This window comes from Monodon monoceros, unplaced genomic scaffold (assembly GCF_005190385.1).
Source record: "Monodon monoceros isolate NGI ecotype Baffin Bay Population unplaced genomic scaffold, NGI_Narwhal_1 Super_Scaffold_20, whole genome shotgun sequence".
Lineage (NCBI taxonomy): Eukaryota > Metazoa > Chordata > Mammalia > Artiodactyla > Monodontidae > Monodon > Monodon monoceros.
The window spans coordinates 127,127,969-127,152,167 of NW_021703777.1; the positions used below are offsets into that span (position 1 = coordinate 127,127,969).

General features: G+C 37.8%; 1 protein-coding gene across 2 annotated transcripts in view; it reads left to right on the forward strand.

Annotated features, from left to right (window-relative positions):
* The first annotated feature begins 1,335 nt into the window (after positions 1-1,335).
* The window catches only part of PCDH10 (protocadherin 10), a 39,819-nt gene continuing 16,955 nt past the window's right edge, over positions 1,336-24,199 (forward strand). Inside the window, exons 1-5 of one of the 2 annotated variants that reach the window (XM_029235662.1) lie at positions 1,342-4,748; positions 6,361-6,419; positions 6,979-7,085; positions 15,032-15,337; positions 20,890-21,001. In XM_029235662.1, the coding sequence (XP_029091495.1) occupies positions 2,133-4,748; positions 6,361-6,419; positions 6,979-7,085; positions 15,032-15,337; positions 20,890-20,930 (3,129 nt within the window). In that variant the 5' untranslated portion in view covers positions 1,342-2,132 and the 3' untranslated portion in view covers positions 20,931-21,001. Of the gene's footprint in view, positions 4,749-6,360; positions 6,420-6,978; positions 7,086-15,031; positions 15,338-20,889; positions 21,002-24,199 lie in introns of those variants that run through there. The other variant, XM_029235663.1, reaches the window with a different exon arrangement.

Here is a 24,199-nt window from a genome sequence, read left to right on the forward strand (position 1 = left end):
CAACTTCACAGGAACTGGGTGCGTTTACGCGCCGCTTTGCCCCCGCGCCTCAGGAGTGAGCCCTCAGAGCTCGTCAAGCGCATCCTTCGCGACCCGGGAGGAGGGGTGGAGGGTGCTCCGTTGGGACTTACACAGAGCTGTGCGCTGGACCAGGAAGGATGGATGCGAGCACCGTGAATGTGCAAGCGCGTTCACAGATACCCGCAGCGGCACACACTCTGGCTCCGCGTGTGCAGCGACCCAGCCCATGCACCCACCCCCGCCTACGCCCGCGCCCGCGTTCGCCGCCGCCCAGCTGCCCTCATCCAGCGGTCTTGCCCCAAGCTGGGCAAGAATCGGTGCTCCGGTCTAGCAGAGGGCGGAGGGGGGAGCTCTCCAATTGTCAAAATAAGCAGAAAAAAGCCTGTGCGCGCCGCCGCGGCGTCGCACTTGGCCGGGGGAACGCGCAGGCATATCCGCGGCGCCTTGCAGCGAACAAGCCAGAGGCCCGCGAGGCCGGCGTTAGGCGGGCGGGCTCCAAAGCGGAGCTCAGATGAAACTCCTCAGTCACTGACCGAAGGGTTCACAGCTCAACCCGGGTCCCCAAGCGCATTAATCTATTTGGTAAGAATATTGTGGATGTACGTTTAGGAAGGGAAGAGGTAAGTCTAACGCGGCCGCACGTCTATAGGAGCCGCCAGCCCTCAACCCTGGGCTTGAATCCCGCGGCTTTTCAGGACCCACCTAAGCTTCACCCCTCCCTACACGGCCCCTTCAGACCCTCACACTTAGTTTAACACAGTCCTTATCGTACCTGTTTTTTAAAAGTCCTGCCAATCTCCACCAGAGTCCCTTAATTAGGTAACCCCTGCCAATTAGTGGCCCCTCTGCAACTTTTTCCTGTTCTCGGTGACTTATTTCCACGAACAGTAGCAAGGAAAATACCTGAAAGGAAAAAGAATGCTAGCGTCATTGGAAACCCCGCTCCTGGGAGAGGATACCGCTGCTGCTATTATGTTTTCGCATTTGCTGATGCAAACAGGGGAACCTCTCTATTCCCTCGCCATTACCTGCGGCCGGGGACTGGGAACTTTCCGTGGCAGAGTCCCAGCTAGCGCCTCGGGACCTGCCGGGCTGTGGTCGCGCTCACACTCACACTCACCCCGGCAGCCCGGGCGCGGGCTGCATCCCGCCCGGCCCGGTTGCTTGCGTGACGCGCCTGCTTGACGGTCAGGTTGGCCAATTAGCGGTGGCTCGGTGGGTGGTGCTTCTCAGCGATTGGTTGGCAGAATGAGGGCGCTGCGCAAAAACAGGGAAGCGGAGCGCTCGGAGCTCAGAAACTGCCAGCCGAGATCGCAGGCTCTGGGGCTGAGGCAGGAGGAGGGAAGGACTGGAAAGAAGAGAGATAGGTTAGAGGGAAGAAGAGGCTTGGGAAGGAAACAGCAAGAAAGAAACTGCTCTTCACACTTCCAGAGAGGCAAACGACGGTGGAGATGAGGACAGAGAGTAAGACTATGAAAGCCAAAAACTACAAATAGAGCGAAAGAGGAAAAAATGCCAAGAAGCACATCCATCCGGAGAAATGAAGAGAATGAAAGTTTTATGCTGCAGAACCGTTCTTTGCTTTTTCGGCACAAAATTCTCTCGCCGTTTTTAAGCTCTTCTGCATTTGCCAGCCGTTGACGTTAAGAGGCATGTTCAGCGGTGCCAACAGCATCTCCTCTTCCCCTTCCTCTTCCACCTCATTCTTCTCCTCCCATCAGCAAGAAGACAAACCGAGGACAGTCTTGAAATATCAAAATTTCCTCCTTGGGCTTTGCCAGCACCGCGTTGCGCCAAGACTGTCGGAATAAAGGACGCTGACTATTGTTATTATTTTATTAATTGGTCAGTGGGAAGATTACAGATTAGGAAAGGGGACGCCTGTCACCCTTCCTGCGCTAAGATTGAAAAATTAGGCTGAACTGGGGGAAATCCTAAAATGAGGCAAAAGTAATTAGATTTTTAAGGACAGAAAGCCACAAGACAGCCCCCCCACCCCACACACACACAGAGCGCACTTTTATTTGAGATTTTTTTTTTTTTTCGTGGTGGCTGGGGAGGCGATTGGGTGGCTGGCTGGCTGCGGGAAGCTGCTTCCTTTCCCTTTGGAGATGATTGTGCTATTATTCTTCGCCTTGCTCTGGATGGTGGAAGGAGTCTTTTCCCAGCTTCACTACACGGTCCAGGAGGAGCAGGAACATGGCACTTTCGTGGGGAATATCGCTGAAGATCTGGGCTTGGACATTACAAAACTTTCGGCTCGCGGGTTTCAAACAGCGCCCAACTCTCGGACCCCTTACTTGGACCTCAACCTGGAGACCGGGGTGCTGTACGTGAACGAGAAGATTGACCGCGAGCAAATCTGCAAGCAGAGCCCCTCCTGCGTCCTGCACCTGGAGGTCTTCCTGGAAAACCCCCTGGAGCTGTTCCGTGTGGAGATCGAGGTGTTGGACATCAATGACAACCCCCCCTCCTTCCCGGAGCCGGACCTGACCGTGGAGATCTCTGAGAGCGCCACGCCGGGCACCCGCTTCCCCTTGGAGAGCGCATTCGACCCAGACGTGGGCACCAATTCCTTACGCGACTACGAGATCACCCCCAACAGCTACTTCTCCCTGGACGTGCAGACCCAGGGGGATGGCAACCGATTCGCCGAGCTGGTGCTGGAGAAGCCGCTGGACCGAGAGCAGCAAGCGGTGCACCGCTACGTGCTGACCGCGGTGGACGGGGGAGGAGGGGCCGGAGGAGGCGGAGCGGGAGGGGGCCTGCTCCCCCAACAGCAGCGCACCGGCACGGCCCTACTCACCATCCGAGTGCTGGACTCCAACGACAATGTGCCCGCCTTCGACCAACCCGTCTACACTGTGTCCCTCCCAGAGAACTCGCCGCCGGGCACGCTCGTGATCCAGCTTAACGCCACGGACCCAGATGAGGGCCAGAATGGCGAGGTCGTGTATTCCTTCAGCAGCCACATTTCGCCCCGGGCGCGGGAGCTCTTCGGACTCTCTCCTCGCACTGGCCGACTGGAGGTGAGCGGCGAGCTGGACTACGAAGAGAGCCCGGTGTACCAAGTGTACGTACAAGCTAAGGACCTGGGCCCCAACGCCGTGCCCGCGCACTGCAAGGTGATCGTGAGAGTGCTGGATGCTAACGACAACGCGCCGGAGATCAGCTTCAGCACCGTGAAGGAGGCGGTGAGCGAGGGCGCGGCGCCCGGCACGGTGGTGGCCTTGTTCAGCGTGACCGACCGCGACTCAGAGGAGAATGGGCAGGTGCAGTGCGAGCTGCTGGGGGATGTGCCGTTCCGCCTCAAGTCTTCCTTCAAAAACTACTATACCATCGTGACCGAGGCCCCTCTGGACCGAGAGGCGGGGGACTCCTACACCCTGACCGTGGTGGCTCGGGACCAGGGCGAGCCTGCGCTCTCCACCAGCAAGTCGATCCAGGTGCAAGTGTCCGATGTGAACGACAACGCACCGCGATTCAGCCAGCCGGTCTACGACGTGTATGTGACCGAAAACAATGTGCCGGGCGCCTACATCTACGCGGTGAGCGCCACAGACCGTGACGAGGGCGCCAACGCCCAGCTAGCCTACTCTATCCTCGAGTGCCAGATCCAGGGCATGAGCGTCTTCACTTACGTATCCATCAACTCCGAGAACGGCTACTTGTACGCCCTGCGCTCCTTCGACCACGAGCAGCTCAAGGACTTCAGCTTCCAAGTGGAAGCCCGGGACGCCGGCAGCCCCCAGGCGCTGGCTGGCAACGCCACTGTCAACATCCTCATCGTGGATCAGAACGACAACGCCCCTGCCATAGTGGCGCCCCTTCCGGGGCGCAACGGGACTCCGGCGCGCGAGGTGCTGCCCCGCTCGGCGGAGCCCGGTTACCTGCTGACCCGCGTAGCCGCGGTGGACGCGGACGACGGCGAGAACGCCCGGCTCACCTACAGCATTGTGCGGGGTAACGAAATGAACCTCTTCCGCATGGATTGGCGCACCGGGGAGCTCCGCACGGCGCGCCGGGTGCCGGCCAAGCGCGACCCCCAGCGGCCTTACGAGCTGGTGATCGAGGTGCGCGACCACGGGCAACCTCCCCTGTCCTCTACCGCCACCCTGGTGGTGCAGCTGGTGGATGGCTCTGTCGAGCCCCAGGGCGGGGGCGGGGGCGGGGGCGGGGGGTCAGGGGAGCACCAGCGCCCCAGCCGCTCCGGCGGCGGGGAGACCTCGCTGGACCTCACCCTCATCCTCATCATCGCGCTGGGCTCGGTGTCCTTCATCTTCCTGCTGGCCATGATCGTGCTTGCCGTGCGTTGCCAAAAAGAGAAGAAGCTCAACATCTACACGTGTCTGGCCAGCGACTGCTGCCTCTGCTGCTGCTGCTGCAGCGGTGGCGGCTCGACCTGCTGCGGCCGCCAAGCCCGGGCGCGCAAGAAGAAACTCAGCAAGTCGGACATCATGCTGGTGCAAAGCTCCAACGTACCCAGTAACCCGGCCCAAGTGCCGGTGGAGGAGTCCGGTGGCTTTGGCTCCCATCACCACAACCAGAATTACTGCTACCAGGTCTGCCTGACCCCCGAGTCCGCCAAGACCGACCTGATGTTCCTTAAACCCTGCAGCCCTTCGCGGAGCACGGACACTGAGCACAACCCTTGCGGGGCCATCGTCACCGGCTACACAGACCAGCAGCCCGACATCATCTCCAACGGAAGCATTTTGTCCAACGAGGTAAGGCTGAAGCGCCAGGACCACCATCTCTCATCTCCTCCATCCGAAAGCCTCCTCTAGCCCGGCCCTTGTATCTCTGGTGCACTGTGTATTTATTTTTAGGATATTAGCTCACTTGTATCTTTGTGGAGGCAGGAATGGGGAGTCACCTCTCCCACACTTTCGTGTATAACTTAAACTTCGTGTTGTCCCTAATTTTCTGCGCTCCACCCCTCCACGTTTATTTTCATTCCCCTCCTTTGGTGCTTTGCCACCTTGGACCTTCCCTCTTCCCTCTGGCATCTTTCCTTTAAAATCCCAACCCCCCCTCAGTCTTTTCCCTTCTTAGAAATCTGGGGGTAAAGGGGAAAGTGCGCTGTGGGGAGAGGGAAAGGCGGTGGAGGGACCTTCTGGCGCTGGCAAAGGTGTATTTTTTTCTCTTTGCATTTGTCCCAGGCGTTAATAAAGTTCATTGTTTTGCTTTGTTTATCGATGCTTTCAGTCGCGTGTAAAAGTAAGCTATAGATTGTTTAACTTTGCACAGTTGTCTAAACTTGAATGCATGTTTTAGTGAATGAGTTATCAGATCCTTGTCCTTTGAACTCGGGTTGCAAAAAAAGCCTTCAGTTCTGCTCTGGACAGCATTTACAGACGCTCTTGAAGCCGAACGCCCACACAGTGTGAATTTGAATGAAGTTGCTTTGGCACAAACCCCTGTAAGCATAAACTAACGGAAGGCTTAAACAATTGTTGTCTTGAGTATATCTTTTAGCTAATAATTACCTTCTTGCCACCGTTTTGGATAACTCACTGCTGTTGGCTTTCTTCATCCAAGAATTTGGCTTGTCAATTCCGATTTCTTTTTATAAGATGGAGAAGTAGCGAAGTTGAAAGGAGGGAGGGAGGGGGGGAGAACGGAGTTGATTTCTGTAAAAGAAAGTTTGGACCGGAAAAGGCGTGTGGGTGCTGGAGGCGGGGAGGAGAAGGCAGGGGGTGTTTGGAGGGGAAAAAGAATTGGGGCCAGGAGGGAAGGGAGGATTATGAACTCCTTTCTTGGCAGGTTATTTCATTTATTTTGAGTCTTAGATATTATTCATTGACTTTCGTGAATATTTGTACAGCTCATTTGTATCTTAAGCACATTTTGAAAATAAACAACAAAATAATTCCATAAAATATCCAAACTTTTTCTTATTGAGCGTGCTGTTTTTCTTGTGTCAACCAGTATATGCACCTAAACACTGTTTTTAGGCCACTGAAACAGAAAGACTGCAGCATATATAACTAGGTTGACCCTATTGGAGACAATAGTTTATGAGCCCCAGCTATGAGGTCATTTGCATTCTCTCCTTAACACACACACACACACACACACACACACACACACACTTAAAATTGGCCTTTTATCTCTGCATTTTTTTTTTAACCTTTACTGAAAATCTAGATTGAAGTGTCTCTGCATATCTTCTTGCCTTTACCCAGCAATCACTAGTCTGAGGCTTTAGGACAGCTTAGAAATTCATAAAAATGTACACAATTACTTAAGCTAGAATTAGTTCCTAACTTCAAAAGCAGACTTGTTAGTTAAACCCTTAGCATTCAAATGCTCTTGATTTATTTATTTTTTTTCTAGACTAAACACCAGCGAGCAGAGCTCAGCTATCTAGTTGACAGACCTCGCCGAGTTAACAGGTATGGACTCCTTTTTTTTTTCCTACCTTGGTGTATGGACAAATTACTACCTACTAAAAGTAGGAATTAGGTATATTATTCAATATCAAAATAGAAAATGATAAAGTATTTCCAATTAGGGCAGGACATAAATACTGATTACGTTAGGTTTCCTAGACAATAAACTTTAAAAATATTGGTGTGTTTCATTTACATACAACCACTAAGTATACTTGAATATTTTGTCAGTTTACACTCCTACACTGCTTCTAATAATCTTCCTAGCTGTTCCAGATATATACATATATATATCTTCTATGAAAATGATATAAACATATGCTTAGTTCCAATCACAGAATAATGGCTAAACTTTACATGCCTTAATGGCTCCAACTAACTGCTAATGTTTAATTTTAGAGAGTTAGGCTTAAGGTTATGAAAACTAGCTTTAAGCAGAAATAAAGCCACCTGAGAGCTCTAGGCATCTGCAGCACCATCAGTGACCATGTGGTGGCAGAAGAATGTTTTCTGTGTTTCTTCACCTTTTTTTATTCTAATATTCACATTTTTGTACTTCTAGTTCTGCATTCCAGGAAGCCGACATAGTAAGCTCTAAGGACAGTGGCCATGGAGACAGTGAACAGGGAGACAGTGATCACGATGCCACCAACCGCGGCCAGTCAGCTGGTAAGTGTGATCAAAGGGCAATGCTGACTTTTATAGTGTTTTTCAAAAATCAATCCTGAAAGGATGATGTTCTAGGTAATTTTTAGTGTTAGTAAATCTACAGAAGAATGGTGCCGTCCTATGTCGACAATTGTATACTCGAAGAGGATTGTAATATTTACTGTTCCTTCAGAGAATGAAAGCTAGAAATTCATTGTGGAATATGTTAGACTATGAAATGTTTCTTTTTTATGTAATGTTCTTTCCTGGAATTATACTGCATACAAAAGCCATAGATTTCTCGCGTGGTCCAGTCCTCAGTCTTCAGTCAATTACGATATTATTAGACTTGCTTACGGATGAGGTAACTGAAGATGAATGAAATTGGTTGACCTGAACAAGGTCACAAGAGGATGAGTGGATGATTGGGGACCAGAATCCAAATTTCTCCATTTCCAGAGCAATGCATTTTACATGTCAACGAATATTGAATGAGAGAAGGAATGGTGATTAAAATCATGAATAAGTTGAGAGCAGGATTTCCAGTCCTGGGTTCTTAGGCTTCAGGACACTAGTTAACATTTGATAATGTGTATTTTCTGAAGCATCCTAGGTTCCCTCATATTTTCATTGGATCCATGTTCAAAAGTTGAACTCTAGGTATATTTGTATGCGGGCTTAATGGTATTCACTGATGGAGGTTTCAATGTGATACGTATTTTTTACTTTGTTTTACTTTATCTTACTTTACTTTTTCTATATAAATTTACCCTTTAAGTTTTATAGGATCCTGATAACTCTAACTACTAATAATTAAAGAAAACACTTAAAAGAAATAAAATATGTACCTTAAAATAATGAAAACAATTTCACAAGGTTTGGGTTTTCTTTCCACTTAATTTGCATTTCAACTATGAAGGGTGCTTGTTGATTTTTTTTTGTTTGTTTTTTCTTTTTCAATTGAGTTTTGTGTTTATCTGACACATAAAGAAAGGCAAAGGCAAGCTAACTTTTATAACTTCTAAGACGCCCATCATTGGACTGTCTCAAGGTCCAACTTCATTCACTTGAGCTTTGAGCTTTATTTTGGTTAGTGATTAAGTGTAGGGTGATAGGGTTCTCATTTTCAAGGTACCATTGATCCTCGAGAGCACCCATTCCTTAACACGCTCCCTGGGCCTCTGAACGGTGCTGACGCAGTGTGCCAAAGGGCAGTATCAGCCCCACGGTCGCCTGGCAGCAGTGGTGGCTGCAAGCCTCTCACTTGGCTTGTGTGTGCCGTGTCTGAGGCTGCCTTAGCCTTGGGAAACGCAGGCAGGAGGAGGGGAAAAAAAGGCTGCTCAAGGGTCTCTTTATATTGCTGCAAGTCATTAATATGCAGACCTAATGAGACTTGAGAACTGCCAAGAATCCCCGGAGGTCCCTGCCCCTTGCGGGCCTTCACGCTAAGTGAACAGAGCATCTATTTAGTGTCTGGGAACCTGACAACAAACCAGATCTTGCCAGAAGTTTATATTTGAGTACAAAGTCCCTTTCATTTTTGGCCTATATATGACATATGATTTATTGTTATCTTTTAAAAGGTATATGTTTAGAATTGCTCATTCCTATTCCTTTTTCAGAGCTTCTAATTTAATAGTCTGCCTTTTAAAACTTTTGAAACAAAATGCTTAAAATTAAAAAAAAAAAAAAAAGAGTATCCACTGCTGCATGGTTCCTTGGGTGCACTTTATTCCTTTCCCACTCCCCCCTACTTTGTTTTTTTAGTTTTTTGGGTTTTTTTCTGTAGCACTCCAATCTCAATGAACATTTCAATTAGTTTAGTCCCCTCAGACATAATGAGCCATAATAACCGAAAAAAGAGAAATGAATAAACACCTGCAAAAAGTGTTAAATTTGGAACATGGATGGGAATACATTCTTATCAGTGTGCCTTCCCACTAGCTCTTTCATTTCACAGGTGCTCAATGTTGCCATTTTGGTAATGTTTCTTTTAAATTATTTGAGATGTCAAAACATTAAAAGGAAATTTTAAATGCTAAATTGTGTAAGGAAAACATATTTAAAAGCAGGCAGTTTTTCTTATCAAAATGGCAAATTCTTTTTTCTATCTTTGAGTTCTTAAACATGTAAAAGTATTACAGAATTAACAATCTACTTCATTAGCAGTTATAGAGCTGCCACCACATACTGGGCACAATGATAGCTGTTTTCAAATTGTACTAACACACTCGTATTAAGAAGTAATTATACCTTCGTGTGCTGAATTTAAGTCAGATTTAATATGTCTAATTTTATTGTAAAAATGATTTTGAAGTGTTTACCTTGTAAAGTATAAAACCCTAAATGCAGAGAATTAAGATGTTAATGACTTTTTCCTGTCCATTCTTTGTTGTGTACTATAAACTTTACACCAAGTAGCTACAGTATTTCCAAAAAGTTAAGCCTATTTCAGGTAAATAAGTACATCTGCTTTATTACCTTCTAAAACCAAGTATTGATGGTCTTCCAATTTTGCAATATTTAGAGAATATTCTTCATAGCACATACATTTCCAGGTTTAGAATATGAAAAACTTTTGTGCTAATAAGCAGATCCCACTGAGCTAGGTTATAAAGGGGGAAAGTTAGACTATCAAGGAAAAACAGCACTGAAAAGAAATAGATTCTGAATTCTTTAGTTTGTACCTCATTTCATACTACATTATATACACTGTTTAGCTTAGTGCTTCACCTGTTTAAACTTCCTAAGTTTTTATTTATTCCCACTTTCTTTTCCTACGTTAACATTAGCTTGTATTTATTTATTTGGATATTCCTTCTATTTATTCTTCTATGAATAGTTTTCCTTTTTGTTCTTTCTCCTCCCTCCCCCCCTTGCTTTTCTCCTTTCTAAGCCATTTGCAGTCACCAATCTTGTTCATAGAAGGGCTTTAAACACGGAGGCAGCTGCACAGAGAATCACATAAGCTTTTTCAGTTTTCCACTGCACCTGGCTCCATGTGTGAAATTCTTCGGCTTGACCACTGCTCTGTGGCACTTACTTTCTATAGCCTTGTCAAGGTGCTTTCCGTTTTTTTCAGTGCAGTATTGATGTATTGGTTAGATATGGCAGAAGTCCAAGGAGATGTGGTAAATGCTTACATAAACCATCACAAGGGGAGAAACTGATTAATCAAAGCTTAAATAGCAAAAAAAAAAAAAAAGATAAAAAAACAATAAAATGAACTTAAAACCAATATATTTTCAATTTTATAATACCATTAGATTAAAAGATAGAATTTTTGTCTAATTTAAATACTGATACAACATTTTTAGTTGTATATTCTTAAACATTTTAATATTATTGGAGGTAGATCTAAGGCAATCTATTTAATTGTGAGAAATTTTTTTCCATTTATTACTTACCATGTACATACTAGGATTAATTATGAATTTATTTTTAATAATTGTGCCTTCTTGAAATATGTATTGAAGAAGAAAACGCTAGTAAGTGATGATTCAGTTAATGTTACTTGTTATATTTACCTGAAAATTTTCAAATTTCTCTTCTTATAAATTTTTCTTTTAGTTATAAAGGGAACTTAGCTTCTCAATGTGTCAATTTCTTACCTAATTATCATGAGATTTATACATGACACATGGTCAAAACTTGGCTATAAATTTAAAAAATTAAGTGATTCGTATTATTGGTATTTTCATACTAGTAGATAAAAGTATATCATGAAATGCATTAAGCCACTGCACTACTACTACAATGTCAATAAGAGAATTCTTGGTTTGTCATAAAATACAAATTCCCCTTTCCTGACTCCAATAAGAATTTAGATAATGGCAATTAGTTTCTGGCTTTATAAATAAAGTGAATTCATACCATTGCCTGAATAAGCAAAAACTTTCTGTTAAGGTTTCTGGTGAAAATGTGAACTACAACTTGATAATGAGGAGACATTTACAATTGGAAAAAATATAAGACCAATGTTAAGAGAAAACAGAGAAAAATATAAACATTTTGAAAGATAAGTAAGGAGAAAATTTTGATGTGCATGTTTTGATTTTTTTCATGGGTGAATTATGTTGTTAAATCTCTGCTCTCAAATCAAATTTTCCTAAAAATTATAGCAATTTTTATGGTTAGAGTTAATATCTGTAATTTCTCCAGTGTTAAATAATTAAAGGAAGACTTGAAATTTCCTCCAAAACTTGAGTGTTGATTTTTAAATTATTTATCATATTTGGGAAAAAAAAACCCACATATTTTCTGAAGGCTTGGTATGTGAGAGAGAAATGAGCATGTAATTTTATAGTATTACATTCATCAGAAAACAGCACCAATTGAATACAGATACCTTTTTGGAATCAGTTTGTTCTCAGTGGTAATATCACTGCCTCTGACTGTAAGGGATCAAGTTACTTGCTAGTTAAAAAAGATGTATTTTAAAATTTGTCTGAATATATCTTTGCATAACAGGCAGTCTATCACTTCAGCTGTCATGCCTTGCAGAACAGACATTTCTGAGAAGTGGAAAAAAATAAATAAATAGGATAAGAAATTGTAAATAAAATATGTATGTTGAAATGCTTCTTAGGAATTACCAAAACTCAGGCTTGGCCTGTATTTGTCTGCTATACAAATCCCACAGGTTCTAAAGTAAGGGCATTTGAACAAGAAGAAAAAAAAAAAGAAGTTAAACTTATTTTCTCTTGGGACTTCAGTTTGAGCTCTTAAAATATTCCGAAAGCAATGTGAAAGGTATGCATTTTTAAATGTCCCATGTACTGAAATAACTGACATTCCTGTCCTTTGAGCAGTCATTTACCACCACAAAACTTAAATATGCCTCTGCTTATCTGGTCATTAAAATAATATATTTAGGGCTTCCCTGGTGGCACAGTGGTTGAGAGTCCGCCTGCCGATGCAGGGGACACGGGTTCGTGCCCTGGTCCAGGAGGATCCCACATGCCACTGAGCAGCTGGGCCCGTGAGCCGCTAAGCCTGTGTGTCCGGAGCCTGTGCTCCTCAATGGGAGAGGCCACAACAGTGAGAGGCACGCATACCGCAAAAAATATATATATATATATATTTATTTATTTAATGGGATTAGTGATATATGAAAAAAGAAAAAATAATTTTAAAATAATTTTAGTCAATGGCTCCCTAAGGTGAGGACCAGTAAATGGGCAAGATGTATTTTGTTCTCAAACTATATATCTAAGACAAATGAAAAAAACATTTTCAGTGAATGTTTCTAAAACTTATTTGAAATTTATTGATGTACTATTTATATGATTTAAAAAAATTGTTTCTGTGTCTGATATTTTCCTCATGAGAAATTAGTATACTTGTTTTATCAGTAAAACTGGTGAAACATCTACATGCAGAATGTGTGCCATATTCCCTTTCCTTGTAGTTATATAAAGCTGTGTTATCACTATGGGGATCCCACTTTAAAAGGAGTAGCTCATAAATTTATTAAGAACATTATTTACAAGTGTTCCCCTTTCAGGCAAGTAACAGTGTTCTTCCAACAGAAAACTTTATCATATTCCTCACTTTTCTTGTTATGCACATGATATGTTTTGTTTTACAGGTTCTCAATTCATGAGAACTTTACTTCATCATCTAAGGGAATTTTAACTAGCCTCTAATAAGTCAAAGAGGCAGAAAAACATATACTTCGAGAGAAGAAAATGGGCACAACTGAATATAAACTACCCATAAAAACAAATTCTACTAAAAGTACCCTCTAACATAGGCAAACATCTTAATGATAATGTTGAGAGACTAGATTATTAAAATTTTTCTCTGTGATTATCATTTTCAAAATTATAAGAATACTTGGGTACAGTGTTCAAACAGATGTGAAAGATTGTTAATGGTCTCCTGAGGTATATTTGAAAGGGTTTGATCAGTTATGTGATGAAAAACTGTATTAATATCAAATTTTGCATTAGTACCCATCTTTATCAGGATCCAATAAAACAATTCTGTCTTAAAATTTGAATTTTTTCATCAACTTCAAATTTAATGACATGAATTTATTTTTAAAATATATAATTGCTCATAATTTACTATTAATGGTAGTTCCACCTATCAAAAAGGCCTTTTATTCCTTATCACACTATAAATAGGGAGCATTTAGAGTACAGTGCCTCAAAAAGAGATGTCTCTGGTTCTCTAACTTCTACCTAGCTCGTATGTCATTGTGCATCAGGGATATTCTCCTTCCCTTCCTCTTTTTTTTTTTTAAATACCTATCTCCTTACAGGCATAGGATAACTAACTTCCCTGGTGTCTACAGAAAAATTGACATGTTTTACATGCTGTTCTTAGTCTGATTCCTTATCTTGGCTTCAGCTCATGTTTATGTTCCTCAACAGTTCACTGATCAGTAGTTTACTTCCAGGCTTATGCATCAATTATCAATGGAATGTTAGAATTGAAGTCAGACTTAGCATTATACATAGTTTAATTTAAAATAAAAAAGTCATTATAAAGTTAGATTAATATATGATAAGAAGCTTGGTGTTATTTCTTAAAACATAATATATGTAATTAGCTGTTCTTAACTCCAAAATACTTGAGGATAATCTGGAGGGTTAATAATTGTGAAAAATTGATTTCTTTATATTATAGAGAGAGATGTTAAAATATATACACAAAAAAGTAAATTAGTACTAGTAGAATACCATTAGGAATTTGCAAACTAAAACTTGTTCAAGAGTTCAAATCACTCATAACATTTAAAGAAAAAAAATCAAGTGTGTTCATGACATAAATATTACTCTGTTGGTCAAAAAAATAATCCCTAGTTTTTCCACACCAGGCATTTCATGCATTTGAGAGTTTCTGACGTACGGACTAATCACACTTTGGTTATTTCAAATTGATCCTGTTTTTAAACATATTTAATAAATGCGTTGCTCTGTTTAGAAACACGTTAAAATGTGATTTTGTTTATGTACTTATTTTTTCACCTACTGCTAGTTATCAAAATGAATAACAAATGGTATTCTATAGTGCCCCCAAATTGTTATGTTTTCTTAAGAAAGTGAGTGAGCTTTCCTGAGTCATAAATAACGTGTTTAATATTCTTGTCAATCTATGGGAGACAATGAAACTTGAAGATGTCATTTGAAATCTTGGTATTCTATCTAGGATTAGTAAGCAAACAGCTCTGTGTTGTCTAGGACAAGTGTTTTCCAATATAGAACAAGTAATAAAGTATTTGTCAATAGCGTTTGTAGCTGACTCACATTGCACTTGTTACCTTGGTTTCACTAATTACAGTCATTTGTTCTGGACTTGTCTAAGGTGGTAAATGATAAGTGGTTTGTAGTAATATGGACTACGAGAGTGTCACTGAAAAATAACTTTTAGGAAGTCATTTTCTAGGAACCTAAGAAAGCATGCTCTTGGCCGCTCACGAAATCTTATTTTATTCTTGTTATTTACTGATGTATCAGTATGTATGCCATGTTTCTGTTGAATTTCACTTTTTATTTCATGTCCAGATTTTATAATCTAAATGTCATCACTAGTACTTCCCATATTTCTTCCCTTTTTGTCTCTAAGAAAAAAAATATCAGATGACTTAACATCATTAGAGATTATGGATAATGAAGGTTTTCCACTTCGGTTTTTTCTCTGTTATGAACTTCACGAGAGATTTTTTAAAATATTCATTCTCACTATTTTCTAGTTATTTAAATAATTTAGAGCCAACATTTCCCCCCCGATATCCTGAGTAGTTTAGAAACATCTATCTCATAGGCCTCTTTGCCAAGAGTCTTACCCTTTATAAAATAATGTAAAGCGATTTTTGGCTCCTGTCAGGTTAAAACAAGAAAAATTTGTCAAGATACCTTCACCCATTGCTCTTTATGCTGCCTGTAACTTTTCACTTCTAAGTAGCTGGTCATGTTGGTGAAGGCTCCCTCCATAGCTTCTGTGTTTTCTGCTCGCAGGTATGGATCTCTTCTCCAACTGCACCGAGGAATGTAAAGCCCTGGGCCACTCAGATCGGTGCTGGATGCCTTCATTTGTCCCTTCTGATGGGCGCCAGGCTGCTGATTATCGTAGCAATCTGCATGTTCCTGGCATGGACTCTGTTCCAGACACTGAGGTGTTTGAAACTCCAGAAGCCCAGCCTGGGGCGGAGAGGTCCTTCTCCACCTTCGGCAAAGAGAAGGCCCTTCACAGCACCCTGGAGAGGAAAGAGCTGGATGGACTGCTGTCTAATACACGAGCGCCTTACAAACCACCATATTTGAGTAAGTATTCCGTAAAAGGCTGTAGCAAAGTATTCCCTTTCAGGAAGTAAAGTTCAACATGCCATTCTTCTTAGTAAAAATAGAGTTCAGGTTGTTTTCAGAAACAAGGATAAAAGTGACTCTTGGATGCAGACAGCACTTTACAATCGAAAAATGGATATACTTAACAAGACAAATTCCTGGGTTAGGACATGGTGGTTGGCTACAATCAAAGATAATTTTTGATGTTGTTGAAAACATTTTTCAAATGATCTTCCTATTTCCTTTGAATACTGCTCACCTGCTGACTTGATTTCCATGTGCTTTGAAGGGCTTAAGGTGGAAAAACATCTCTTCACAGTTAAATCACCGAGAGATCTCGTTTTCTTATTGCTTACCAGCATTATCACTTAATCATCCTTTTCCCACAATGACATTAAACACAGGCTAAATTCAGAAATCATTGCAGCCATCAGTTTGATCATTCTACGTGATTTAGTAATATGTTGGCATGGATACACGTTGCTTATCCGAATCAGAGGAACTACACGATGAAAGCATATCAACACAGCAATATTATTCATTTATTTAAAATAGTAGCTTCTTCTAACATTGAGACATTGATAATTGTAGTCAGCTCTTTCGATATTGGGACCATAGTCTCGAAGTGGATAACTTTATACAACCACTCTGTAAAACAACAATGCTTTGAGATTCTTTAGCATATATTTATTAAAGTAGCCTAAAATCAAATTTTAGTAAATAAGGACTGTGATTCAGTCTTTGCCCCTCAAACTAAATTGTGGATTTAAAATTTTATTCATTCTTTCTGGATTTAAAGTTTTACTTATTATCAAAAACCAAGCTTTTCCAAATTTTATAAAACATATTCTCAGTAGTGTTTCACTTAAAGTAATAACATACATTATAGAAGTACATTATCAATAATTTCAAGGTAAAAATTCAAAGGGCATATGATTCAGAGTAATTCAAATTTGTATTTCTAAATAGATACAAATATTTCCTGTTAGCATATATTAACTGGTAAATCTACATCAAATATAGTGAAAAATCAGTTCAACCTCTAACTCTTAGTGAGTACCAACCTTGAGGAAATTTCACTTACATTATAGAACTGAAATTTTGAACATCTACAAATGTCTTTTCTCTACTGACTAGTTTTCTTTTTAATTTTAAGAATCATGGTAACAATTTTTGTTGATAAAAATATTAATGCTACATATATTTTAATGCAAATTTCTCTACTTTTTAATAATCTAGTATTTCATTTAGATCCCTGATTTCAGGGATTATAAAATATGTTATCAGATATACGTGCTGCTAGAAATCAAAGAATGCATCTATTATTTTACCAAGAAAACTAAGATTTGTTTGCATATTATTCCCGATGTGTATTATAATTAATTAATTTTGAATAACAATTTCCGTCTTCTGTTTTAGCCAGCTCAGCTCATACTGCTCAAAATTTAGGGTTTGGGATGAAGTGTGGACGGGATGAAAAAGAAGCAGAAAAATAGCATTTTGTTGTTTTTATTTATACTCTCCTCAGTTCTTCATATAACTTTAATCATGTCTGAATTTTTTTTTAACTTCTAGTGTTTAATGTCATCTTAGTCTCACACAGTTATCTTTAAAATTACTTCCTAGCTCTGATTTAATAGGCATAGTCAATTTTGTGGTTAATCTAACTGTATAAGCTAAACCAAAACCCTCCATTCCTGACAATTTTGCCCCCCAAATTCACATGGTGGTAGTTGTTAGTACGTGTATCATTTATCATCAGGAATGGAAATATTCTCATCTTCTAAATTGAAAAGCACGTCCCTTATGTAATTAAAGAAGCTAAAAATTAGCACTAATTACCTTTATTTAAAATCAGAATGTTTAAATAATTATTGAGGAAGCAGTTTTTCTTTTGCTAAACATGCATTTTGTTTTTTAATGAACATAATGAACATTTTGATGTTAAGAAAAGTAACTGTATATTTAGTTATTTTTGTAAAGCCCTAAAAAAAGCCTAATCAGGCTACCACTGTCATTTATAAAATGATGACAGGGAAATGGTGATACGCTTAATAATACAAATGAGATCATTGTCTACACCCAAGAACTTTCTATTTCTACACCTCTGATTGCTAAAGTTAAACTTAAAAATTGTAAGAAAACAACTTTTACATAAAAGTGCATGTATGCACATTAAAAACAATGTACTTTGTGTTTCTAAAAAAATACCTATATACAATTATATTTCTTCTTTTTTTAATGTATAAGAAAAGATCCATGAAGACTATACATAATGCATTTAATGAAATGGAACTTATTTTTTTAATCAGGAGAAATTTTCAGCATATCCCTTAAACCTTGTTTCATTAGTCATGAGCTCTTTACAAGCATGCCTCCTCTTATTTTTGTCATAATGTTGTATATTGCTAACACTCTGATAAGGACCAAAGGGATACACTGAAAGATGGAGGAAATAAATTTAAACATGGTCATATAGTCAAAATATAGTGTTTAGATTTATCTTAAAATGTTAATAAATTTTAGCTTAGCTTTAATTTTTATTAAAGTAATAAAAAATATGAAAATACTTTGTCTTAATAAAAATCAAGAATTGTTTTCAACACTTATTAAAATGAAATAAAAATATTCTCTGGAGTTTAAAACTAGTTATATTTTTCATACAGGATTCAAGAATTTCTTTAAAATTACTGACATGTTATTTAAAATTACTGAGTCTTTCAACTGACACAGTAAGTTATACATAAAACATCTAGTCTGAAAAAATAAAGATCATAAAAATAATTCAAGTTCAAGAATATAACTGGTAAAAGTTATAGCATTAATGTAATTTAGAAAAGCCCAAAAGTTAAAACAACATGTTTAATATTATTTTTGTAATCATTCTTGCTTATGATTTTGGTTTCACATTTTGAACATTATCTCTTCAGATTTTTTTTGTCTGGAAACAAGCATATCTTTCAGTTTAAATCCGCCTAAACAATACAGTACTAAAGGTATGAGGATTTGTTATTTGGAAACCTGTTGATTTCTTGTCAAAAACTTAGTCATTCCCTAAGAATTGAAAACAATCATAAGATAAATGGCCAATGAAATTTCATCTAAAATGTATGTGTGAAATCTTTCTTTCATTTGTTTAAAGGGTCATACAATAATAAATTATATTGAATAAAGTGAAAAAAACCTACATGATTTTTAAATCCTAAATCCATGAAATTTTCTACAATCATAGGACTGTAGGAAACCATTTATTGAAAAGTGTTACAATTGATTCTGCTTTCATAGCATACAACATTTAGACTAGTCCAGGTGTGTCAAAAAAGCAGCTGTCTCCTGACCTAACTTTGTTTTTGCCTACTTTTGAGCCCTTTTGAAATTTCAACCCAACTCATACATATCATAACGTAAGAAAAGATGTCAGAACTTTGAAACATTGCATTTAAAATGCTGCTGACACTTTGACTTCTTTTCAGTAACCCTCATTTTAGGAACATTCTTTTTGGCATCTATATTATTTCTACCTAACACTTCAAGTTTTTACTTTTTTGAAGTCGTAGAGTGTGTTTTGTTGAGTCACACGTCTTCCAATTCCTTCATTATCTTAGTCGGCCCTCTAAGTTTTCATAATTTGTTGAAGTCAAACGAATTGTGAAATATATATAGGAGCATATACAGTATTCAAAATAAAATGACTTTTCTTACTGGTACAGATTACCCTCATATTTATGTACCCCTGTGTATTGTTTTCTCTGGAATTTGTATATTCCTCTAATGTCATAAGCATAGCATCACTTTATCAAATATTAAATTCCACAGAAAGTATTTTTATAGGTGGCCTTTTGACATTTTTGTCTGTTAGGTCCATATGTTACTAAATGAATGGACATCTTTTTCAGTAATTTTTCCTTTTTTAATAGATATGTTTGTTTCTGTTCACTTTTTCTCCAAGTTGTGCTACTTTTTTTTTTAATAATATCCTATTTCTGAGATTTTTGTTCTCTCACTTGTCTTTATAAGAATACCTCTAGATTTGTGAGTCTAACTAATTTTCTTACTTTTTTAGTTTATCTCTTTGTGACAAATCTCTGGTTTTTGAATCACACCAGTATTTCTATTTTTCCATTAAATTCTTTTATTCTGTAATTATGAATTAATCTCTCGTAATCCAAATAGTTTACTCACATCAACTCTGTGAGCAAGAAACAAATGACAACTCAGGATCAGAAAAAACCTGACCCCAGTTCATATTCTCCATATATCTACTGTTAGAATTAAATGTTCACTGAATTTTACAATATTTCACTTCTTTGAAAAATGGTAATCTATTCACAATTTATGGGATTACTCCAGTTAAATGGTGTAGCAGCTGACTGGAACCTTTGTATACTCTAGATAAATGAGATATCATAAGACTATCTTGTTTCTTCTCCTTTAGTTGTTGAGCAATAGTCTGCCTCAACTAATAGGATTTAAATGAAAGCTATAAAAATCTTTCTGAGGTGCAGATATGAAACAGAACTGTTCATTTTACATCTATACATCTGGCAATTTCTGTAGGCAATTTGTGTTTTACTTATTCAGACAGCAGTGCTTCTCTGTGACTTATCACATATCATTTAAAATGTGTGCCTTTGGGTGCATTGAAACTAGTTAATATCCAATACTCCCTTGGCATATTTAGACTCATTACCCAGCCATGCATATTATAAATGCAAAATAATTATGTGATAGAAAATGAATTAATGGACGAATGAGTGTTTTTAAAGCACCCAAACTTTCTTTAATACTGTCATCATACTTTACTTTACACACACATCTACACACAGCTTTTGATACCTCTAGGCAAACTCTCTTCTTTTCTTCCAATTAAAAAAACATGTTTTAAATTAGTTGTATTTCTCTCTAGATAGTACCTACAAGGTTTTATGAGGGAAGATAGATATTGAACTCATTCAAAATATTGAAATACACCTAACCAAGATGTTTTGTGAAATATGATGGTGTTTTTCAGTACTTTAAGATTTTAAACTTCTTTTGATTTATTCAAGGGTCTTACTTCGTATTCTAAGGGGGAATTAAATTTTTTTTTAATTTCTTAACCCTCTTAGAATATTAATTGCCCCCATTTCTTACCAGGTCTGTAAAACAATCTTTTACATGTTTTATTTACTAATAAAGCTTTCATACTTTAGCTCTCATCCTTCACATTTTTATAAAGCTAATGTATATACATATATACATTTTCTTCATTATGGTCACTTATATTTCTTATTTAGTTCCCAGGTAGGAGTTATTTATTTACATGTTATTAATTACATTTTTGAGTTCATGGATACATGGTTAAATAAAACATTTAAGGTCATATAGAGAAGACAATTGGTTAAAGTAATTTATATCTTTTTCAGTGTTTTACACTGCTTAGTAAATGATTCTTCATCTACATAAAGCAGTTTATTTTGTGCACACTTTGCATTTTATTGAATCAACATTTAGCACATCAGTATATTTATATACCTCATTTTATATTACAGACCATTTTCATTCTCTTTCTTATTTTGTACATTGGAAGTAAATCCATATAAGCATTTGTGCATCACGTGAGCCTAACAAAGGAAGATTATCAATTAAAATATAAATAGAATTGTTCAGTGAAAAGGAATATCTACTTGGGAATTTTTCCTGCCTCCTCATACTGAAGATTTTGGGTCAAAATTTAAATTCATCAAATTATAAAGATATTGTAAATAAGTCTCGAATATACAAATTCAATTGCTTATAAATATTATTAAACATTGTTCAATACTCAACGTGCCAGACTTTTTTTGAGTGAGTCTGCGTCTTCTGAAATCTTTTTAATAGGAATTAGTATCATTTAGACAATATAGCTTGGAAGTTGTTTTGGACTATAAGGTTCATTGTTCAAGATTAAATAATACTACTGAATCAGGACTAAACTCAGCATAATGTGAGTCCATTTAATGCTTCCTAAATTATAATAAAAATCTTGGAAGTTTTATATCTAGGTCTAATAAGACTCCCTAATTACTGTGTTAGTGATTTCTAATTAACTACATCAGTTTAGGTGGGGACAGTATAGAAGATTTGAAAGATTGAACCCCAAAATATAATTACCTACAAAAGGACATGGATAAAAACAAATTGTAAGCTGGAAAATCTACAGATAAAAATCAGGATTTTATTTTTTATTTTTTAATTGATATAGTATATGACATTATATTTATACATTATGTCTAGGCACTTAACCATATTCTTTTTCCTAGAGATACATTTCTTTTAACTGTAGGGATTGAAAAGATTATATGTGAAATTTATTTCAATAAAATTTTTATAACCTGTCCTCTTAAGTGTTGTCTAAATTATCAAAGATAGTTTTTAAATCATTGAGTTCAACAAGTGATTATAAATATATTTTCTGCATTCTATTTTAATGATTCTGTTGTATGGATAGAGTTGTGCATATTTGCAACCCATAGAGAGCATTATGTTTTTAATTTAGTTTAATTTTTAATTATATCTATCAATTACCAGAGAAAGAACAGACAGAGATTATGCTTAACATAAGAGTAAATTTATTTAACTAACGGCTATTTCATTATCGGAAGCTGTTAACATGATAATATGGTGCTTTTTGAGAAACAGATAAGTGATACAATCAATTTTGGTTGTTCCTTTATTTTTGGGGGTCCTGGTTGTACTTTTTGAGGATGAGTTCATATTGCATAATATAACAAAATTAACCATGACACTGTAGAGGAAATAGATTTCTGTATTATGAGGAAGACATTACTTTTACTGCTTGTAAAAATGTTGTAATCAGTAGGGCTTTTTTTTCTCTTTTAATGTTGATGTTAGCTGGAATCCTACACAAGATTCTAATATTACTTGTGTTGGATATTTAATTGTATATTTTACACAAACTGGAAAATTGACATTAGTTTGTCAGCAAGTGTTCCAAGGTTCATATTTATGCCAATAACTATGTTTCAGCTGAAAATTGGATAATTACTACCTTATTCCATAAAAAGCATATCTGTAAATGTTTTTGTCAAAATAAGTGTTTGGAAAAATAAAAAAGTCCTAAGCCGAGAAGTAATACATAAATAAAATCAATATCAAACATATATTTCCTGGGTTAAATTTTGAATCACCCTGGATAAAGAAATAGCCAGGGCAGAAAGCTTCTCTCATACTTAACTAAACATCACTGGGCATTGTGATGGGCAACATATTGGTAAAAGTTCTGAGTCAAAAATGGCAACAGTAGATAAAGTAAATGTAATAAGTTGTCTTGATGATGTACACCTGATGGTGAGTTTAAAATAAAATACTTCACATGTAGGTTTAATCAAAATGGTGGTAGGAGTAATAGGTCCATAGATAGGAGAGTTAAAATTATAGTTTGGCAGTTGCTATCATTTTATTCTTAAAAAAATATGTAGAAAACCTTGAAACTGACTTGTAAAATTAGTATAAAATTATTGTACCTTTTTCTTTCACTATTAATAAATCTGATGCCAGAACCAATCCCCTTGCTAGTCACTAGTAGTGTGGTTTTAAGGTTTACTTGCCATAGAATTATTCATCAGATGATTACATTGGAGGTCAGGAAATCTAGATCTGTTATGGTGAATATATATTGATTCTTGAATTACCTCAATCTTTTTGGTAAGAACGATGGTAATAGGGAATGATATTATGTACAGCACATACATTCTACTAAGTTATATTTTTAAACATTTTTTAAATGATGGATAATTTCAAGCTTATTCAAAAAAGAGAATAGTTTACTAAACTCTCCACTTAAACAATTATCAATTCTTGACAAATTTGTTTCATCCAAAACCTAATACACTTCCTCTTCTTTCATATTTTTAAAGCAAACCCAGAAACCCTACTGTTTAATTCATTAATATTTCAGCATATTTATTAAAGATAAAGTTGAACATAACCACAGGAATAGTATTCCTCCTAAAAAAATTTTCTTGCTATCGTTGATTGGTTGTTGTTCAAATTTCCATAATTTTCTCATAACTATTATTTACATTTACAATTAATTTGATTCATGATTAAAATAAGGTTTGTTGATAGCAACGCATTTTTACTTATTATTTTAAAACTTTTGATTAATGTACAGTATGCATATAGACAAGTACAAAAATCACAAACGTATAACTCAAGAAATTTTCACAAAAGGAGCACACCTGTGTAATCAGTGACCACATTAACTGGGTACTGTGTCCAGTAGCCAAAACATTACTAGTATCTCAAAAAGCCCACCATTCTGTCCCCTTTCAGTTACTACCACCCAAAGTGTTACCACTGTCCTGGGCTCTAACCAAAGATTAATTTTTCTGGTTTTAAAAATTTATATAGTTTGAATAAATGAACTAGTGCAATATATTTGAGTTTAACTAAAATGTAATAGCTGGTTAGTCTCTCTGATAATATAGGGAAAGCAAATATCATAGCTAAAACATATCAGTATGTAAGCTTAAAAAGATAATTTAGTTAGGATGTGCTCTCCTTGGATATGATTTCTGTTACTATCTTTGGAGTTCTTATCATGTCTAGTATTTCAGAAATGCTTGATACTTGTCATTATATCTTCTCTTTGAAACATAATCTTCTGTTAACTTAGTGGTGTTTTACAGAAGCAAATACTTAAATATGTTGATTTGAATACCAGATTATAACAAAAGAGTAGAAAAATTGAAATGTGTCTATTTCGCATTTCTTTGAGCCTAGATTAGAGGACTGTGGCAAACTGGAGACTATGGTGCTTAAAGGAGACTCTGAATAAAGAGATTAACATTGTGGAAA